The sequence below is a fragment of the Bubalus kerabau genome, chromosome 4, assembly GCF_029407905.1.
Source record: "Bubalus kerabau isolate K-KA32 ecotype Philippines breed swamp buffalo chromosome 4, PCC_UOA_SB_1v2, whole genome shotgun sequence".
Taxonomy (NCBI): domain Eukaryota; kingdom Metazoa; phylum Chordata; class Mammalia; order Artiodactyla; family Bovidae; genus Bubalus; species Bubalus kerabau.
The window spans coordinates 17,330,664-17,351,718 of NC_073627.1; the positions used below are offsets into that span (position 1 = coordinate 17,330,664).

General features: G+C 40.9%; 2 protein-coding genes across 2 annotated transcripts in view; both read right to left on the reverse strand.

Annotated features, from left to right (window-relative positions):
• Positions 1–1,447: 1,447 nt before the first annotated feature.
• EFCAB3 (EF-hand calcium binding domain 3) overlaps positions 1,448–21,055 on the reverse strand; it is a 36,948-nt gene continuing 17,340 nt past the window's right edge. The window contains exons 5-10 of the mRNA XM_055579864.1: positions 20,575–20,646; positions 19,047–19,167; positions 14,528–14,721; positions 13,988–14,172; positions 7,360–7,482; positions 1,448–1,912 (exon numbers count right to left, since the gene is read on the reverse strand). Coding sequence (XP_055435839.1) covers positions 1,586–1,912; positions 7,360–7,482; positions 13,988–14,172; positions 14,528–14,721; positions 19,047–19,167; positions 20,575–20,646 — 1,022 coding nt within the window. The 3' untranslated portion in view covers positions 1,448–1,585. The remainder of the gene's footprint in view (positions 1,913–7,359; positions 7,483–13,987; positions 14,173–14,527; positions 14,722–19,046; positions 19,168–20,574; positions 20,647–21,055) is intronic.
• On the reverse strand, positions 10,532–12,065 carry LOC129651166 (serine/threonine-protein phosphatase 2A 55 kDa regulatory subunit B beta isoform-like). Its single transcript, XM_055579866.1, is given in 3 exon segments — positions 10,532–10,660; positions 10,762–11,411; positions 11,414–12,065. Coding segments are annotated over 2 exon segments (1,293 nt in total). The 3' UTR covers positions 10,532–10,660; positions 10,762–10,770.

Genomic DNA, 21,055 nt, shown 5'->3' on the forward strand with positions numbered 1-21,055 from the left:
CCTTCTCCTGCCCTTGGTCTTTGGTCAGAGCACTTTATCTGTCTGTTCGCGGTTACATATCTAGGTCTGAGAACAGGAACCAGCACACAGTATGCAACTCAGGAAATAACTGGTGGACTGGCCGAGTACCTGTTGCTATATTGCATTCCATCAGAGAGATGCCAACTTATGCTGTTGGCAACAGTGTGTGATAATTTAATAGAATGTATTTCTGTGAAGAATAATTTTAATAGAATGTATCCTAGATTTTCCAGGACAGATCTACTTAAAAATAGTCTGTCCTGTTATCCCATTGATTCAAGGTAATATCCCAGGAATTCTAATATTTTGGCATCCAAATGAAATCTCTTAGGTTTTCCTGTTATACTCACACAGCCATACCAAAAAAAAAAAACCTCTTGTCAAACTGTAAATTTTGTTTTTTGGATAGAAAATGTTATTTATTTTTGTTCCAATCATAAAAATTATAAAGAATGGCAAATATTTTTAGACAGTTTTGAATATTCAAGGTAACACAAAATTACTTCAGGCTTATTTCATTGAACAGTTTTGGGAGCCTTTGCTATCTTCATTACTTGTTCCTGGCATGTTATAATTTTACATTATAAGCCACTGTCTCCATCAGTGTGGAACATGTATTTTCCTTTTTCTAAAAGAGAAAAGGTAATGGATTATATACATTTAAATATGTTAAAATAATAAATGTTATGGTATTTATATTTTTCCACAATAAAAAATTGCAACCACTCACCAATAAAGACGATGTGAGATCAGTTGTTTTTCAGAGTAATCCAGGGGATCAGGATTAGGATCCTTAGGAAAACCCAGATTTAATCAAGGTTCCCTGGGGGATTGCAAAATTATTCCCTGAAACTGAAAGGTCATTGTCTTCTGCTGCTTCTGGCCTCTTTCACAAACAATAAAAAATAAAAAGGATGCCACTTAAGTCACATAGACTCAGATGCTTATTGTTGAGAAGGCTGTTAGGAGGTCAGAGGGCAGCCCTGTGTTAAGTACCATCTTTGCTTTTATCCTTCCCGCTGGGGCCCAGGCAGCTTTGAGATGCCCCAGGTGGGGGCAGCAGAGTGCAGCTGGTTGCTAGAGAAATCACACCAAGGCTGCTGCTGCTGCTGCTGCTAAGTTGCTTCAGTAGTGTCCGACTCTGTGCGACACCATAGACAGCAGCCCACCAGGCTCCCCCGTCCCCAGGATTCTCCAGGCAAGAACACTGGAGTGGTTTGCCATTTCCTTCTCCAGTGCATTAAAGTGAAAAGTGAAACTGAAGTCGTTCAGTCGTGTCCGACTCTTAGCGACCCCATGGACTGCAGCCTACCAGGCTCCTCTGTCCATGGGATTTTCCAGGCAAGAGTACTGGAGTGGGGTGCCACTGCCTTCTCCCCAAGGCATCTATTTACCAGTTAAGAATTAGGAAAGGGAAACCATACTATGACTTAAACTTTTTTACTGGTCAGAATTCAAAAGATGTCAACGTTTCCAGCTGCTGAGGATGTATTAGACGAAAGCAAGAATAATTTTGATATCTATGAAAAAGTAGTTTGCGATGAGCTGTTAAGAAAACGTAGTTTCATTGTCGAAAGCCCTTGAAGCCTTTCCGTTTTCTTTTTCTTCCTGTGTCTGTGTCACATTCACTGATATCTGAAGAGGACGAGAATACAGAGTTGTGGAGGGCATTCCTGTTCACATGGGCATCGTATAACTTTAGGTCCTTCGCGGAAAGTAATTCTTGGCAGACATTCCAGGACCATGTATAAGTAGAAAAGGTGTCATAAAAGGACTCATTTTTACTCTCTATTCCAATCAAATCTCCTCGAATCTTCCGCCAGAGGTTGAGCATTTGTTTCCGGTGCTCAAGGGCAATCCCCAAGTTATAGGTTTCTGTAGCTCTCTTTACCTGCAGTGAGAGGGCAGTAGTTTATAGAAGTTACCTCAAAATATCTTTGGTTTCTGGACCGCAATTCTAGATACCCCAAAGGTTATTTTTTCAAGGTACTTGAAAGTCACTGAATTTATATATTAGATAGTGCCTCTTGAGGACACATGAGTTAGGAGTTGATGGACAAAGGAAATGCATTACTTAGTAGTGAGATATTAAGAAATTTTATAAGAATTTAAAAACATGGTAGACTAAAACAAGGAGGAAATGTTGGATGGAGATGAGCTCTTAGTGCAACAGAAGTGCCAAGGATGGCACTCTGTCCAGCCCAGGGCAGGGAGGGAGAAGATGCTGAGCTAAGGAGGTCCACAAGAAAAATGAAATGAAAATAGCTCAGTTGTGTTTGACTCTTTGAGACCCCAGGGACTGTAGCCCTCCAGGCTCCTCTGTCCATGGAATTCTCCAGGCCAGAATACTAGAGTGGGTAGCTGTTCCCTTCTCTAGGAGATCTCCCCAACCCAGGGATCGAACCCAGGTCTCCGGCATTGCAGGCTAATTCTTTACTGTCTGAGCCACGAGGGAAGCCTGGAGGTCCACAAGGATTTGATTAAACCTAGGGAGTAGGTGGCCATGGGAAAGTATTCCAGGGAAAGGAGACAGCATAACAAATGCTCCAAGGCAACTCATCCCAGAGCTGGTAGGGGAGTCCAGGCCCTAGGGTATCACTAAAGAGTTAACTTTGAGGAGAGGCAAGTCAGGCCTAAGACTTGCTCTCAGTGAGGTTGGGGAGAGCCCTACTGTCAGGGAAAGTCATGCTGTAGTGAGACACTGCTCTGTGGGAAGTGCAATGAGACCCTCAGTTGTGTGGAGCAGAAAATACAATTGAAATATGCTGCCATTGCTGAGAGGGAAGCATTCATTTCTTAAGCAGGACAGTGACAGGTTGGATCTTCTTAGGACCCATTCTCCATAGCAGCTGTGTGGAGAACGGGTGGAGCTGTGAGGAAGGGATAGCAGGTTGGAAGTTGTCCAGGTAAAGCCTAACGAGGGCTTCAGTTTAGGCAATAGCAATACGATGGAAAGAAGGGGACAGATTTGAAAAATCTTTGGGAAAATGGGAGTAGCCAGATTTGGTGATTAGTAGATGTGGGGAGTGTGGAAAAAGCATAACTTAAGGATGGTTGCCAAATTCAGACTTAAATTGAAGGAAGTGGGGAAAACTACTACACCATTCAGGTATGACCTAAATTAAATCCCTTATGATTATACAGTGGAAGTGAGAAATAGGTTTAAGGGACTAGATATGATAGACAGAGTGCCTGATGAACTATGGACGGAGGTTCCTGACATTGTACAGGAGACAGGGATCAAGACCATCCCCAAGAAAAAGAAATGTCAAAAAGCAAAATGGCTGTCTGAGGAGGCCTTACAAATAGTTGTGAAAAGAAGAGAAGTGAAAAGCAAAGGAGAAAAGGAAAGATATACCCATTTGAATGCAGAGTTTCAAAGAATAGCAAGGAGAGATAAGAAAGCCTTCCTCAGCGATCAATGCAAAGAAACAGAGGAAAACAATAGAATGGGAAAGACTAGAGATCTCTTCAAGAAAATCAGATTTACCAAGGGAACATTTCATGCAAAGATGGGGTCAATAAAGGACAGAAATGGTATGGACATAACAGAAGCAGAATATATTAAGAAGAGGTGGTACGCAGAAGAACTGTACAAAAAAGATCTTCATGACCCAGATAATCAGGATGGTGTGATTACTCACCTAGAGCCAGACATCCTGGAATGTGAAGTCAAGTGGGCCTTAGAAAGCATCACTATGAACAAAGCTAGTGGAGGTGATAGAATTCCAGTTGAGCTATTTCAAATCCTAAAAGATGATGCTGTAAAAGTGCTGCACTCAACATGCCAGCAAATTTGGAAAACTTAGCAGTGGCCACAGGACTGGAAAATGTAACTTTTCATTCCAACCCCAAAGAAAGGCAATGCCAAAGAATGCTCAAACTACCGCACAATTGCACTCATCTCACATGCTAGCAAAGTAATGCTCAAAATTCCCCAAGCCAGGCTTTAGTAATACATGAACTGTGAACTTCCAGATGTTCAAGCTGATTTTAGAAAAGGCAGAGGAACCAGAGATCAAATTGCCAATATCTGCTGGATCATCAAAAAAGCAAGAGAGTTCCAGAAAAACGTCTATTTTTGCTTTATTGACTATGCTAAAGCCTTTGACTGTGTGGATCACAATAAACTGTGAAAAATTCTGTAAGAGATGGGAATACCACACCACCTCACCTGCCTCTTGAGAAGCCTGTAAGCAGGTCAGGAAGCAACAGTTAGAACTGGACATGGAACAACAGACTGGTTCCAAATAGGAAAAGGAGTACGTCAAGGCTGTTTATTGTCACCCTGCTTATTTAACTTACTAACCTGCAGAGTACATCATGAGAAACACTGGGCTGGAAGAAGCACAAGCTGGAATCAAGATTGCTGGGAGAAATATCAATAACCTCAGATACACAGATGACACCACCCTTATGGCAGAAAGTGAAGAAGAACTAAAGAGCCTCTTGATGAAAGTGAAAGAGGAGAGTGAAAAAGTTGGTTTAAAGCTCAACATTCAGAAAACTAAGATCATGGCATCTGGTCCCATCACTTCATGGGAAATAGATGGGGAAACAGTGGAAACAGTGTCAGACTTCATTTTTCGGGACTCCAAAATCACTGCAGATGGTGACTGAAGCCATGAAATTAAAAGATGCTTACTCCTTGGAAGGAAAGTTATGAGCAACCTAGACAGCATATTAAAAAAGCAGAGACATTATTTTGTCCACAAAGGTCCATCTAGTCAAGGCTGTGGTTTTTCCAGTAGTCATGTATGGATATGAGAGTTGGATCATAAAGAAAGCTGAGCACCAAAGAATTGATGGTTTTGAACTGTGGTGTTGGAGAAGACTCTTGAGAGTCCCTTGGACTGTAAGGAGATCCAACCAGTCCATCCTAAAGGAGATCAGTCCTGGGTGTTCATTGGAAGGACTGATGTTGAAGCTGAAACTCCAATACTTTGGCCACCTGATGAGAAGAGCTGACTCATTTGAAAAGACCCTGATGCTGGGAAAGATTGAAGGCAGGAGGAGAAGGGGACGACAGAGGATGAGATGGCTGGATGGCATCCCCAACTCAATGGACATGAGTTTGTGTAAACTCTGGGAGTTGGTGATGGACAGCGAGGCCTGGCATGCTGCGGTTCACAGGGTTGCAAAGAGTCGGATGTGACTGAGCGACTGAACTGAACTGAACTGAAGGATGGCTCCTGGCCTTCAAGTCTCAGTGCCTAGGGAGATGGTAGTATGGAATCCTCAAGGAAGAGCCAGTTTGATGTGTAAGAGGATGAGTTTGGTTTTGGACGTGTCCAGCTTTATATGCTGTGAGACAGCAGGGTAAACATGCTCAGCAGGTAATCAGTGAGATGAGGCAGTACTGGAAAGACGTCTAGGCCAGTGACAGTTAAGACTGCTCAGGTGTATAGGTGGCAGCTGAAACAAGGAGAATCAGAGAGTAGGAAGATTGAGGGGAGGAACGGTGTTTTTCATTCTGTGGTATCTCCTAATCTCAGAACCTTGTTAACACTGGATAAATATTTACTGAACAAGTGAATGTGTTTAATAAGAAGAGCAGTAAGATGAGACTAGAAAACTAGGAAATATCAAAACTTAAGGAACTTAAATGTCCACTGACAGATGAATGGATAAAGAAGATGTGGGTTTATATATATACAGTGTAATACTACTCAACCATAGAAAAGAATGAAATAAGGGCATTTCCAGCAACATGGATGGACCTAGAGATTATCATACTGAGTGAAGTAAGTCAGACAGAGAAAGACAAATATATGATATCACTTACATATGATATCACGACTGAGCGACTCCACTTTCACTTTATATGTGATATCATAAAAAGATGATATGGATTGACTTACTTACAAAATAGGAATAGGCTCACAGACATAGAAAACAAACTTATGGTTACCAAAGTTTTAAGGAGGAAAGGGGGGAGGGGTAAATTAGGAATTTGGGATTAACAGATATACACCACTATATATAAAATAGATAAAAAAACAAGGACCTATTTTATAGCACAGGGAAGTATAATCAATATCTTATAATAACCTATAATGAAAAAGAACCTGAAAAAGAATATATTTATATGTGTATGTATAACTGAATCACTTTGATGTATACTTCAAACACTGTAAATCAACTGTACTTCAACTATAGAAAAAAAGGGTGAACCTCAGGAAAAAGAAGAGCGAGGAAAGATACAGAGATACACATAGAATTGAAGATGCAGTATTGTAAAGGCTAAGAAAGTGAAAGTGTTAGTTGCTGAGTTGTGTCTGACTCTTTGCAACCTCTTGGACTGTAGCCCACCAAGCTTCTCTGTTCGTGGAACTCTCCAGGCAAGAATACTAGGAATGGGTAGCCATTTCCTTCTCCCAGTTCTTTACCACCTGAGCCACCAGGGAAGCCCCATTGTAAAGGCTAAGGAAGTAGAATGTGTCTTGGAGAGCTTGATCATTAGTGTCAAATGCAGAAGGGAGCTGGCATAAAATAAATACACCACAGTTTCTTTCTGGGAGACAAAAGTTGCTAAGAAGTGAGGGCACGAAAGCAGACACACAGCACAGAGTTGTGGTTAAAGTGTGGATTCTTCAGAGTCCAAGTTACCCATGCTTATAATTCTGGTTCTATTAGTTTCTAGCTGTGTGCCTTTGGGCAAACCATGTAACCTCTCTGTGCATATCAGTAAAATGACAAGGAGTTATTGTGCCTAACTCAAAGGTTTGTTGTGGTAAGTAAATGAATTAGTACCTATAAAGTACTTGTAGAGTACTTATAGAGCACACTGCCTGGCACCTAGGAAGCATGATTAAACTACTATTATTCTTTTAGCTGCCATAATAAAGATTCAGTCACTCATCACAATTCCCTCCCCGAGTACAACCCTCACTGTGACCGCTGGTGTACTACCTTAACTAGTTTCTGTCTCCAGCATGAAACAAATGAATGCCAGAAATGATGCTGGGTACAACTCCAAAGGAGAAATGATCTGGTCTTAAAGACAGAGAACAGAAAAAAAATCTTGGTTTTATGGTTGTAGTGTGTAAGTGCTCAGTCATTTCCAATGCACTGCAACTCCATGCCCATGGGTCCATGCCCTCTGCCAGGCTCCTCTGTCCATGAGATTTTTTAGGCAAGAATACTGGAGTGGATTGCCATCTCCTCCTCCAGGGGATCCTCCTGATCCAAGGATAAAACTGGTGACTCCTGTGTCTCCTGTATTGCAGGCAGATTCTTTACTGCTGAGCCACCAGGGAAGTTCTATGGTTGTAGTAATGAAGTGGAAAACATTTTTGTCAATGGTTTCTGGGAAGGCATTCAACAGTGAATACTCACGTGTGGTTTAATAGCAGCTGCATCAGCCACTGTCCAGTTCTGCTTTCTCTTGAGCATTTGATCAATGGTGAGGATATTAGTTGAGTAGCCTGAGGTAGGGTCAACAGGTTTTATATTTGCTGCCTTTATAAACATTTAAAAAAGAAGGTTAGTAACATATTTTAGTTGAATTGCATAACAAAGACAAAATACACAGAAATATACTGTATTAGGAAAGGGTGTGTGTATGATTTATAAGATTATTTCTATACCACTTGTCGGTTGCTTCAGGGCACCTGGTATAGTGCCATGTGTAAATGGCATCGAGCAAACTCTCTTTCTTAATAGTGAAGCCTAGTCATAAGACAAGTATAGACCAGAGGATGGTTTATGTTTGGGATGGATGTAGGGAGTAGAGAGGCACCAACTCATCCTCACTCAAACTTGCAAAGCATTGAAAATGACTGTGCCCTCCACAGAGCACAACCCGGACTACTTCCAAAATTCTCACAGGGAACCAGCCATCTGTTTTTCCCTGTTCCTGGGCTGCTGAACAGTGTTGATGGAAATCATATAAATATGCAGATTGCGTTCTTTGAAAATGTGTATGGCCCAGGCTCATCCAGGTCCTCAGGACTGCTTGACATTACTTTTCTTCATTTGCAGCTCGTACAGCTCTCACAGAGGCTGCTGGAAAACCAAACCTTTAAACTCCCTTAGCTAATGATCTTGTCTCTTCAAGTCTATCTAACATGAATTCTTTCTGCTCTTCTTTCCACCTTAGGATTTCTCCACCCTTTAACTCATTTTTTCCTCCTTCCCTCTTATATGTGAGAGTTTTTCCTGATTTTCAAGGTCTCTTTGTGTATCTTTATTTATTCACCTCCCTTCAATTTACTTCTTTCCAGCGCTGGCTTCATGGGTGTAGGACCTGTGTAATTACACAGGGCCTTGTCAATAACCTCAGATATGCAGATGACCCCACCCTTATGGCAGAAAGTGAAGAGGAACCAAAAAGCCTCTTGATGAAAGTGAAAGTGGAGAGTGAAAAAGTTGGCTTAAAGCTCAACATTCAGAAAACGAAGATCATGGCATCCGGTCCCATCACTTCATGGGAAATAGATGGGGAAACAGTGTCAGACTTTATTTTTCTGGGCTCCAAAATCACTACAGATGGTGACTGCAGTCATGAAATTAAAAGACGCTTACTCCTCGGAAGGAAAGTTATGACCAACCTAGAGAGCATATTCAAAAGCAGAGACATTACTTTGCCAACAAAGGTTCGTCTAGTCAAGGCTATGGTTTTTCCTGTGGTCATGTATGGATGTGAGAATTGGACTGTGAAGAAGGCTGAGTGCCGAAGAATTGATGCTTTTGAACTGTGGTGTTGGAGAAGACTCTTGAGAGTCCCTTGGACTGCAAGGAGATCCAACCAGTCCACTCTGAAGGAGATCAGCCCTGGGATTTCTTTGGAAGGAATGATGCTGAAGCTGAAACTCCAGTACTTTGGCCACCTCATGCGAAGAGTTGACTCATTGGAAAAGACTCTGGTGCTGGGAGGGATTGGGGGCAAGAGGCAAAGGGGACGACAGAGGATGAGATGGCTGGATGGCATCACTGACTCGATGGACATGAGTCCGAGTGAACTCCAGGAGTTGTGATGGACAGGGAGGCCTGGCGTGCTGCAATTCATGGGGTCGCAAAGAGTCGGACACAACTGAGCGACTGATCTGATCTGATCTGATCTGAGTTTAGTTTAATGTTTTACGTTGCTGTTTTTAAATTTTTAACTATTTTTGGACGAGGGGCCCTACATTTTCATTTTGTACTGGGCCTAGCCAGTCATGTAGCCAGTCTTGCCTCTCTTCTACATCTTCAAACATCTTCAGTTTCTTTTTAGGCAGTGGTTTTCAGCTTTGGCTGCATAGTGGAACTTTAAAAAATCCTGAGGCCAGGGCCCCATTCCCAGAGATTTGATTTAACTAGACAGAGTTGTGGCTAGGAGAGCAGGACTGTAAAAGCTCTCCCTGGGGGTTCTGTTGTGCAACCAAGATTGAGAACCAGAGTTCTAAGGGTTCTTCTTCCTGGCTATAAAAGTGCTCATCTCTTACATCCTGAAACAGGTATTTATAGACTCCAATTCTCCATCAAGCTATAGTTTCATGTTTTTCTTCCTGTTACAAAAACAGTTAAATTTTTGTAAGAGGATTTGATGCCCCCTCCCCACTGCTCCTTTGCATTATCAGTTTCTGAAGAGGCATGATAAAAATCTTCCACTGTGATTATGGATTTGCTTATTCATTTAATATTTATTTTTACCATGTATAATGCCTAAAAAGTCTAAAGCTAATCCTTATTATTCCATTAAATATCACCTTATCTGTCAATCTGTTATGTACATACAGATTCAAAATAGTTTTATCTTCCTGATGATCAAAAATTTTTTTAAATTGAAGTATAGTTGACTTTCCATTTCAGTTTCAAATGAACAAACAGTAATTCAACATTTAATAGATTATATCCCATACAAAGTTATCATAAAGTATTAGCTATACTCCCTGTATTGTACACTACATCCTTGTAACTTATTTTATATCTAGTGGTTTGTACCTCTTAATCTCCTTTACCTATTTTGCTCCTGTCCTCACCCTTCTCCCTCCTGGTAAACAGTTTGTTTTCTGTATCTGTGAATTTGTATCTGTTTTATTTTTAAGATTCTCCTGATTATTAAAAACCATTAAATAGCATCTTTATCTTTATGTTTTCCCTAAATTTTCTCTCCCCACCACAATATATGGATAACAGCTTATTTTGATTTGTATTTGCCTGATATTTCTTCTTCTGTCCCTTTATTTTCAAGTTTCTGTGTCATAATTTAGGTAAAAGGGTATAAATCTTAAAACTACTTAAAAAAATAAATCAGCACTCTTTCTTTTAAACGTGAAAATAATTTTTTCTTCCTTCCTCTCTCCCTTCCCCTTATTTTTTTTAAAGAGTAAACAGTGTTTATTTTTCATTGAATTTTTTTTTCAATCAAATGGAATTGCTTAATTAAAAAAAAACTTTTCTCTTTTCTCTTTAAATACTACAGACAACCTCATTTTATCTCAGCAGACACCTAGAAACAAAACACTGGACCCACCAGAGAAAATGGGGCAATAAAAGCATCAGAAATTCAAGTCAACTATGGAAGAATTACTGTTAGCTGGCAGCTCTCGATTCTAAACAGAAGTGTCCCAGAACCTACTGGGTTTGACAAAAGTTTCTTAGAACTGGGGATGTGGGAAGGTTGGACTCCATGGACTTCTATTCCAATTGTCTCCTGCAGAGGGAGATTAAAGTCGATGCATCAAATGAACACCCAAAGAAACATTTAAAAACGTGTTTGACTAGTATTCAGTATGTGAGATTATTAAGCAATACCTCGTCCTCCTAGTTAACCTTGTCCTGGAATATATATAGGTTATTTGTAGCCGCCACTGCTATATTTTCTGAAGGATGCCAAGCTGTATGCAAGATCTTTTTGCTAAAGTCCAGACTGTCGACACTGATTCCATCTTTTCTCCGCTTGCCCCCCATGCACACTTGGCGTGGTTTTAGGATAACTCGGGGTTTGCTGTTTTCCCTCGAGGCCTCAAGGGTAACATCGCGTTTGGTGTTTCGGTCAAACATCCTGAAGAAGTTGTTGTAGGAGCCTGTCATGATGACACTGTCTGACCCATTCCACACACACTCAAATTTATCAAAAATGCAGTCATTTTCGTAGAGGGAGCACAGCTTGCTGCGGAGGTAGTCGTGAACCTGGTAAGTCTCGATGGAGCGGTTTTCCATGTTGAGATCCCAGACTTTGACGGTCAGATAGTCTCTGGTCATGATATACCTCCCACTGTGGCTGAATTTCACATCCGAAATTGAAGAGATAATTTCAGAGAAAAATGACCTGTTGCTTGGATCTTCTGGCTCTTCAAAAAACTTGGTGTGCCGGTCACACAGCGCCGACGCCCGCATGTCACACAGCCGGATTATCCCTTTGCTGCTGCTGTACACGAAGGCGTTGCAGTGGTGGGCGTGGACTCGGCCGCCGTGATCACCTCCGTGAGCTCCTCCATGTTGGCTGGCTTGATGTCCACGATATTAAAACCCTGATTGGTTATTTCAAAGTTCCATAGGTTAATTCTCAGGTCATCAGCTGACATGTAGGTTTCATAGTCGCTGTTGACTGATATAGAGTTGATATGATATGCGTGCGCGTTGGCAAATACTCTTCGCGGGGTGGCCTCCACCATCAGGTCCATGGGTCTCAGGACAGGCACCCGTAAGGTGGTGACGGTGGCAGGATCTCGCAGCTGGGCCGCCTCATCTTTCAGATTGTAGCCTTCTGGCCTCTTATCACGCTCGCTGACTTTCCACAGCTTCACAGTTTTATCATTAGTAGACAGAAGGGAGTAGGCTGCATTCTGCTGAGGGAGCCATCTTATTTTATTGATTTTTTCTTCTATTTCTAAACTTTTCAGGTAATCGAACTCGGGTTCATGGCTCTGGAATGTGCTGTAAGCATTGTATGCACCCCTACGATGAACCTGATTTTTACTCTCCTGCTCTCGTTGAAATACTACAACCCGACCCCCCTTGTCCCCTGTCGCTAGTAATTCTCCCGTGTGGTTGAATTCTACCGTAGAGATAATGTCAGCTTTGTTTCCATAGGTGATTTCATCTAGATAATTCATGCTTCATTATTGTGCCACTATTCTCTGTCTTGGGTTCTCCCTTGGGTCCTTCCGTCGCATAGATGTGGTCGCGCAGGAAACTGTTGTTGATTTTGCAGGTATCAATGTCCTCCTCCATTGACCGCAGGCTTACTTGCGTGGGAACCAGAAGCCGGCAGACGAGTATCCATGTTCCCTCCCCGCAGCCAGTCTCACAGGAGAGGGGGGCAGGGGAGCCAGAGGGACTGCACCATGGTCCGAGCCCTCACACCCACACGCGCGCACTAGCAGCTTCTGCTGCTCTATTATTTTTTTTAAACTGGTGTCTTTAATCGTTTCTTGTGTTACTGATATATTTGGATTTTTCTGCCTATTTTGTTTTGTACTTTCTATTTTCCCATGTTCTCTCTTTTTTCTTATTTTTTTTATTCCTCTATGGTTTGGCAATATTCATTTTAGTTTTTACTTATTATCTTCACATTTCTAACATTTACAATTAATGCAACAAATTATAGATTTACTCAATATCATAAGCCTCTCCCCAAACAATAAAAAGAACTTAGCTTTCATTCTGAGCACCACCCTCCTCATCTTCCATGTTAGCATGGTGTAGTATTTTAGCTCTTATTGTCTGATACTGTCCAAACCAGTACTTCTTTTTGTATTTCAGTATATAAATGTTTAATTCTAATTGCTTCTTTGGATTTTCATTTTCCCGGGTATATGTAAAATTTAATAAAATGTGTATGCTTTTCTCTCTTTTATCTCTCATGTCTTATGTCCCATGTTTTCTCCAGCTTTTTGGTCTTGGGCAATCTAATATGGAAAGATAACATCTCAGGGTAGTTTTAATTTGGATCTTTTACGAAGATGAGACTGAGTACCTTTTTATGTTTCTGAGAACTGTCTGGTTGCTCATTTTTATAGGTTAGTTTTTTCTAATCACTTTGAAGCTCTCTGATATATTAGAGAAGATAGCTCTTTGTATTATGAGCTGCAAATGTGACTTTTTTGCCATGTAGAATTTTATAATTATTTTTTATTTTTTAACTGTGCCACACAACATGCAGAATCTTAGTTCCCCAACCAGGGATTGAACCCATGACCTTTGCAGCAGAAGCATGTTGTCTTAACCACTGGACTGCTAGGGAAGTCCCTGAAACTTGAAAGTTTCATTCTTTGGTTTCTAATCAACATTTATAGTACATTAGATTAGATGTTATAATAGACTAGATTAAAATTATAGTATTATACATTTTTCAGCAATTTTAATGATTTTTTTAAATTAAATGAAATATTTATTGTTGTTGTTTAGTTGATAAGTCCGGAGAGGGCAATGCACTCCACTCCAGTACTCTTGTCTGGAAAATGCCATGGGCGGAGGAGCCTGGTAGGCTGCAGTCCATGGGGTCTTGAAGAGTCGGACACGACTCAGTGACTTCACTTTCACGCATTGGAGAAGGAAATGGCAACCCACTCCAGTGTTCTTGCCTGGAGAATCCCAGGGACAGGGGAGCCTGGTGGGCTGCCATCTATGGGTCGCACAGAGTCGGACACGACTGAAGTGACTTAGCAGTAGCGGTTGCTAAGTCATGTCCAACTCTTGTGATCCCATAGTCTATAGCCTGCCAGGCTTCACTGTCCATGGGATTTCCCAGGTAAGAATACTGGAGTGGATTGCCATTTCCTTTTATAGGGGCTCTTCCTGACCCGGAAGACCCATGTGTCTTCTGCATTGGCAGATGGACTCTTTGCCACTGAGCTATGAGGGAAGCCTTGAACTATTTATACCTGGAGTTTAAATTTAGGAACATGGCTATGGAGTCTGGTTTGAAATATCATGACCTAAAATATTTGTCATTAATAAGCACATTACTAGTTCTGTCAAGTTAGAACTTAAAAAACCTAAATATTGAACTGATATGACATAATCCAAATCCCACCTGTGTTTTCCAGTCTTTTTTATGGAAAAAATAGTTCTCAAAGAAATTCAGAGGTTCCTTTCTCTTCAGCATTTCTAATTTCTGTATGTCCTTGAATGGCTTTCCCATTACCACTCCATCCACATTAGGAAACAGTGGAAAGATGGGTATTTTTGAATATGGGCTATCTGAAGGAGGATTGCATTCTGAAAATATAAAAACTGGTATCACGAAAAAATGTAAGAAGAAATTCCCATAGAATACATAAATGTGGTACCTAATTTACTCTTTGCCTATTCATCTCCTCAGTGGCCCTGCCACCCCTTCTTCATTCTCCTGCTCCCACCACCCCACCCATCCACAGACTTTCAGCTTCATCCAGGTGTCTAGGGATTCAGGTAAAATGTACATTTGTTTCAAATGATATCTGTGTGACAGACCAGTCACTCAGAATAGGCTGTGGCCCTACTCTTAAAGCACTTGGCATCTAGTATTTATTTCTGACCAGTAATATACACATACATCCTTTACAATGGTGGGGAGAGGACAAATGACTCTTACTCTTGAGCTCGTCAAGAAATTTAAATAAATCCTTTTCTTTCATTATTGCAATCCGAGCAGCATTAGCGAAGGCAGCTGTGCTTGAGCTTGGAGGTGTGCATATGTCTGGCTTAAATCTCCTTTTTCCATAACCCGTAGTATCGGGGCTCCACACCATTCCTGAGGTGGTTTCCTGGAATTTTCTTCGGAAATAGCTAAGAAATAAAGATAATTTAAGAGATGGTTAAAAAGTGCCTGACTGTTGGACAGAAAGAAAAAGAAGTTAATTTGCAAGTTATATATGCTGAATATGTTTAAGTTTAATTTGTATAGTCATTTAATATCATCTATGTGACATTTATAGAATAGCTACTGACATTTTCCACAGACCATTTGATTACTTTATATATGCAGTCCCTGGGCTCTGGCTTCCTTCCTCTGCTCCAAGACTTCCCGGTCTTGTCTAGAAAAACACCTAGCAATTTTGATCTCTGACAAATCCTTAAGTGGTATCAACTTGACTATAAACATTAGTCATGCCTACTATTGATTTTTTAAAAATTAATTAATTAATTTATTTTTGGTTGTGCTGGGTCTTCACTGCTGCACAAGCTTTTCTCTAGTTGAGGAAAACAGGGGCTACTCTTATTGTGGTACACAGGCTTATTGTGGTGGCGGCTTCTCTTGTTGCTGAGCACAGGCTGTAGGACGTGTGGGCTTCAGTAATCCCTGCAGATGGGCTCAGTAGTTGCTGCTTCCGGGCTCTACAGCACAGGCTCAACAGCTGTGGTGTGTGGGCTTAGCTGCTCTGTTGGGCTTAGCTGCTCTGTGGCGTATGGGATCTTCCTGGATCAGGGATCAAACCTGTGTCTCCTGCATTGGCAGGTGGTTTCTTTACCACCGAGCCACCAGGGAAGTGCAGGGTTGTTTGTTTTTTTGATGTTGAACCACTTGTACTTCCTCTCCTCATCTTGAATCCATCCATCCACAATGTTCTCACTTGCCTCTAAATATAGAATAATGCTTGTTTCTCTCAGTGTAATTTAATTCCTACCAGGTTCTTTAAGGCTCATCTTTCTTTTCTTTCAAAGGAATCCCTACAGACTTGATGGCTCTGGTGTGGTCCTCAAACCAGCAGCAGCAGCAGCAGCACTGGGAACTTCCTAGAAATATAAATTCTTGGGCCTCACACAAACCTCCTGAATCAGAAACCCTGGAGTCCAGTGATGTGGTTTGACAATTGCTCTAGGTAATCTTGATGCATGCCCAAGTTTGTTGTTCTACTCTACACTTTCCCTTCCCTGAAACTCTAATCTTTGTCTGATAATTGTATACCAGGTTATGTTTACAACTGTTTCCTTTCTTCCCTCCTTCCCTTCTTTCCTTCCTTCCTTTTTTCCTGTTTCAATCTTTCTTCACTAACACAGGTTTTCCTTAACTATCTCTTGATCTTTGGATGTCGATTCATACTTAAGAGTGAGCATAAATACTCTTTAAGGCCAACTGGAAGCTCTTTAGTGTGGTGGGTCTTATTGAGTAGGAAATTTACTGTCAGGTAACTGATTGGAGCATTGTTTCATTAAGGGTCTTTTAATTGTGGTTGTCTGGGTTTTTTCTCTCTGTGGTTGTCTAGTCAATTTCTCTGGAGAGGGGTCCTCTAATATTTTATCTAGTATAAAAGTCTAGCTGTTAATGGGATTTAGGGAAGGGGAAGGTGGCTGGTCGAGTCTCACCATTCAGTAAGTGGAATTTCATGTAACCCTGTTTTCACTGATACCCTCATTCTCAAGTTATGTCTGATCTCCCTGAGCCCAAACAATCTTTCTGGTACAACCTCTTCAGAGAGTTAACTGCCAAGCAGTCACTTGGTTGTGTGGGGTTAGAGAGAGGAATCTAAGGGTCAACCTGCTTCTCAATGCTACTTTCAACTAGTATTTGTATTTTGGGCTCCCTACACCTCTGCTTTATCGAGCCCATCTTTGCATGAAATGTTCCCTTGGTAAATCTAATTTTCTTGAAGAGATCGCTAGTCTTTCCCATTCTGTTGTTTTCTTCTATATCTTTGCATTGATCGCTGAGGAAGGCTTTCTTATCCCTCCTTGCTATTCTTTGGAACTCTGCATTCAGATGCTTATATCTTTCCTTTTCTCCTTTGCTTTTTGCTTCTCTTCTTTTCACAGCTCTTTGTAAGGCCTCCTCAGACAGCCATTTTGCTTTTTTGCATTTCTTTTCCACGGGGATGGTCTTGATCCCTGTCTCCTGTACAATGTTACGAACCTCTGTCCATAGTTCATCAGGCATTGATGCTGAAGCTGAAACTCCAATACTTTGGCCACCTCATGCGAAGAGTTGACTCATTGGAAAAGACCCTGATGCTGGGAGGGATTGGGGGCAGGAGGAGAGGATGGGGATTGGGGACGACAGAGGATGAGATGGTTGGATGGCATCACCAACTTGATGAACATTAGTTTGGGTAAATTCCAGGAGTTGGTGATGGACAGGGAGGCCTGGCGTGCTGTGATTCATGGGCTCACAAAGAGTCAGACACGACTGAGCGACTGAACTGACTGACTGACACCTCTGCTGCCTTTAGAGGTTCCTAGTGTCTCAATTCCTGAGTGTTTCAAGTGTTCTGCAGTGAGAACTGGCTTGCTTCTTGACCTTCTCTACTGAAGCCATTCAAGTTTAAGCTTCTTCTGATCTCACTAGCCTGTAAACAGTCATTCATTTCCTGTCCAGCTTCCAATTATGTTGATATCATTTTTCAGCTCTTATTCCTGTTTTTATGCCCTCTAAAATGCTTTTACTATTATTTTAGTGCAATTTCAGAAGGGAGAAAAAGTTAAAACATGCACTTATTCTAGTATATTTAATATGACTGCTATTTTTTAACCCTCTAAACCTTGGCTTTCTTCCCATCACCCTTTTGGAACTGAAGTTCACTTATGATTTCTTAAACTACCAAAGCTAATTCCATCCATTCAGTCCTCATTTTACCTGGCCTCACTTTAGTATTTAATACTGGTATAAAACCTATCCTGTTGAATTTCTCTGTGACCTTGGTTTCTCGATTCCTTACTATCCTGATTCTCTTCTTTTTTTTCAATTTGGCTGTGCTGGGTCTTAGTTGCAGCATGTGGGATCTTCATTGCCATATATGTGAGGATTAGAATAGATAATATGTATATTCTATGCTTATATACATAGTTGAAAGTGAAAGTGTTAGTCGCATAGTCGTGTCCGACTCTTGCAACTCCACGAACTATAGCCTGCCAGGCTCTTCTGTCCATGGAATTCAGGCAAGAATACTGGAATGGGTAGCCATTGCCTTCTCCAAGGGATTTTCCCAACCCAGGTATCGAACCCAGGTCTTCTGCATTGCAGGTAGACTCTTTACCTTCTGAGCCACCAGGGAAGCCCGTATACATAACACATAATGATAATAGTTAACATTCACTGAGGTCTTATGTTTGTTAAACAGTGTACCTGCATTACCAGATGTCCTTACAATTGCCCTATAATTGTGTTGCAGGTATTACTATTCTCATTCTACAGATGAGGAAACTGAGGCTCAGAGGTTAAGAATGTGATACATTTGGGTACCAATATCATGGATTTAACACATGTATTTGACTTGGAATGAAGTGTAGAATGTTGCATACCCTCTGTTCTACATCTGATTGAGGTGTGGGACAGTATAAAGAGATTACCTGTTGAGGAGCAGAGGATATTTTACATTGTTGGTGGTATTCTGTAATTTTAAATCTCTTTAAGTGGGATAGTAGAATTCTTTGAAAGAATAATGCTTTTCAAAGTAGAATGCTTTGAAAAGACTGATAATGGCAACATTTAATTTTTGCAATACCATGATAGAACTATATTGAGGAAATGTACCTCTAGTGACATTTGCTGGAATAAACACATTTGGGTGTGAGAATATTTCCTTATCCTATTCTAAAGTCTAATTTTGGCTCTGCTCCAGTCCAAACACTACTTTGGGAGGTATGACATTGCTGCCCTTTGTCCCAAAGGACTTTTTCAGAGCTCCCGAGAGATCCAGAGTGAATGGAGTATCTTATATTCAAACTCAGTTTCCAAGCTCACCCCAAATCATTCCAGAACAATCTTATTACTCTGCAGTTTTCTAGCCCAGAGTAGGAGAAGCTGAACTTCTATTTTTTTGGTCATGTTGCTGGGCTTGCAGGATCTCAGTTCCCTTATCAGGGATTGAACCTGGGTCACCACACTGAAAGCCTGGAATCTTAACCACCAGGCCACTAGGGAACTTCCGAAGCTGAACTTTCTGGGCTATCTTAGGCTCTCAGTGGGGTCCTGAGATGGTCTGAATCAGCCTTGCAGTTTCAGAACTAGGCAGTGCTATGAGGTCTCATGTTGCGGCACATGAGTAGCTAGCTGCCTGCACACCTTCTCCTTGTTTTGGGGCAGATCCGTGGAGATGTTAGGATGTCAGGGAGAGGCAGTTGCCTTGTAAAATCCTCCTAAGTGTTGCTCAGGTCATTTTTGTTCCTTTGCCACCTACCTTACTATTTCCGATATTGCCTTTTTGGGTAAGGCTGAAGTCTCTATAAGCTTTGATAGGATTTCAAACAACAGGATCCCTGGGTTGCCAGCTAAATCTAAACAGGTCCCCTTTTCTGGAACTATGGAGGGGAAAAAAAAAGATTCAAAATGGCTTCTGAAAAAAAATTATCATAAAAAGTGTTAAAGTGACAGTCATTTTACTGTATATACAATATTAAAACCAAGTCAAAAACTAAAGAATTATAAACAAACATTCAAAGTCTGTTCTGTTTGGCAGGAAGGTCATTTTGATTACTGAATAGACAAAATAATCATGGGATTTAAAATGAAATACTTTTAGTTCAGTGACTTCTAAGTAAATGTAGTAATACATTTAACATAAACATGAATTATGTGTTAAGGACTATTGTTCTGTTCATCTATGAAAAGGAACTGCTGATAAACATAACTCTGGTGTGCAGGCAAACCCTTGTTACTATAGCGATACTTGAAACAGTAACTTCTGTTTATACTAAGACAGTTCATAGCTTATGAAAGGATGTCTTTTTAAAAACTGTATACAGTATCTGAAATTTGGAATGTATTTATCTGGAAAACATGATATGAATAAGGTCAGATTTTCCAAGGCAGCTTGTTAAACTTGTAAACAAACCATGGAGAACTAATAGCAATAATTTGAGTGTATCTCCAAGTTGTTTAAACCTTGTGTGAGAACATGTTCTGGAACCTCCAGCAGACTCTCCTGCTCTCACACTGAGGGCAGAGGTTTATTGGGGTGAAGAAGATTTTTTTCAGGAATAGAGAATTATCTATACCCAAATATGCATGAGAGAGACAGTGTTTTTCTAAAAATATATGAAATGAAAGTGTTGATCACTTAGCCCATGGACTGTAGCCCACCAGGCTCCTTTGTCCATGGAATTCTCCAGGCAAGAATACTGGAGTGGATTGCCATTTCCTCCTCCAGGAGGTCTTCCCAACTCAGGAATCGAACCCAGGTCTCCTGCATTGCAGGCAGATTCTTTACTGCCTGAGCCACTGGGGAAGCCCCAAACATTTACAGTGCTATAGGTATACATCTTTCTTTTGTAAGAGTAGTACCTCCCAAAGTAGCATATGCATTAGGTAAAGAATTAAAGTAATATAAAGTGTTGGTCGCTCAGTCGTGTCCATCTCTGCAAGTCCATGGACCATAGCCTGCCAGGCTCCTCTGTCCATGTAATTCTCCAGGCAAGAATACTGGAGTGGTATATAAATATAAAAGTTGACCAAAATTTTCTACACCACTGCCTGACTGTTCTCACTTAAGTCCAAAAAGCAGTGTCTCCTGCAGAAGGACTTGATGGATTTAAGTTAAAATTCTAAAACTGTATCAATTTCCTTAGCAAAATTTGTTTTAAGAGAAGCAGTACAAAAGTAAATCACATCCCAGACTACACCTGCCTGATTGGAGGTCTAAAGGAACAATATTTACTATGCAGTGAATTGCACCTACCCCACTGCCATCTATTTAGCAACATACTTACCCACAGCCTTAAGGAAGCAGTTCTTATCTGTTAGCACCTTTAAAAAGTCTGAGAAGTTCACCTTCCCATCCTCTGCAACAGAGATCCAAGGATCAGAACAAGGCTATATTCACCTTCCCATTTCACATCTACCTCTATATTTTATTATTAGGCTATCCCTGAATTGTACCTCTTTCCTCTAAAATTAAAGGATAACAAGTGCTATTAGAGTGTGTTTCAATGAAAGGATAAAAATTTGGGCAGAGTTAGTGGAAACAAGTGACACTTTAATTAAATGGTGACTGACTCCCATGAAGGGTGCTGCTGATTGACTGGGACACTGGCAGGTGAGTGGGGTGTGGTGGGAAAAGGTATTGTGCTGAATACTTATTCCACACAACATACCAGCTTGGGCTACTAATCACTAGTATCCAAAGAAAACACTACTTACATGCTTAAAAAAATATCAATAAAAGTGGTGTGGCATTTAAGATTCAATATA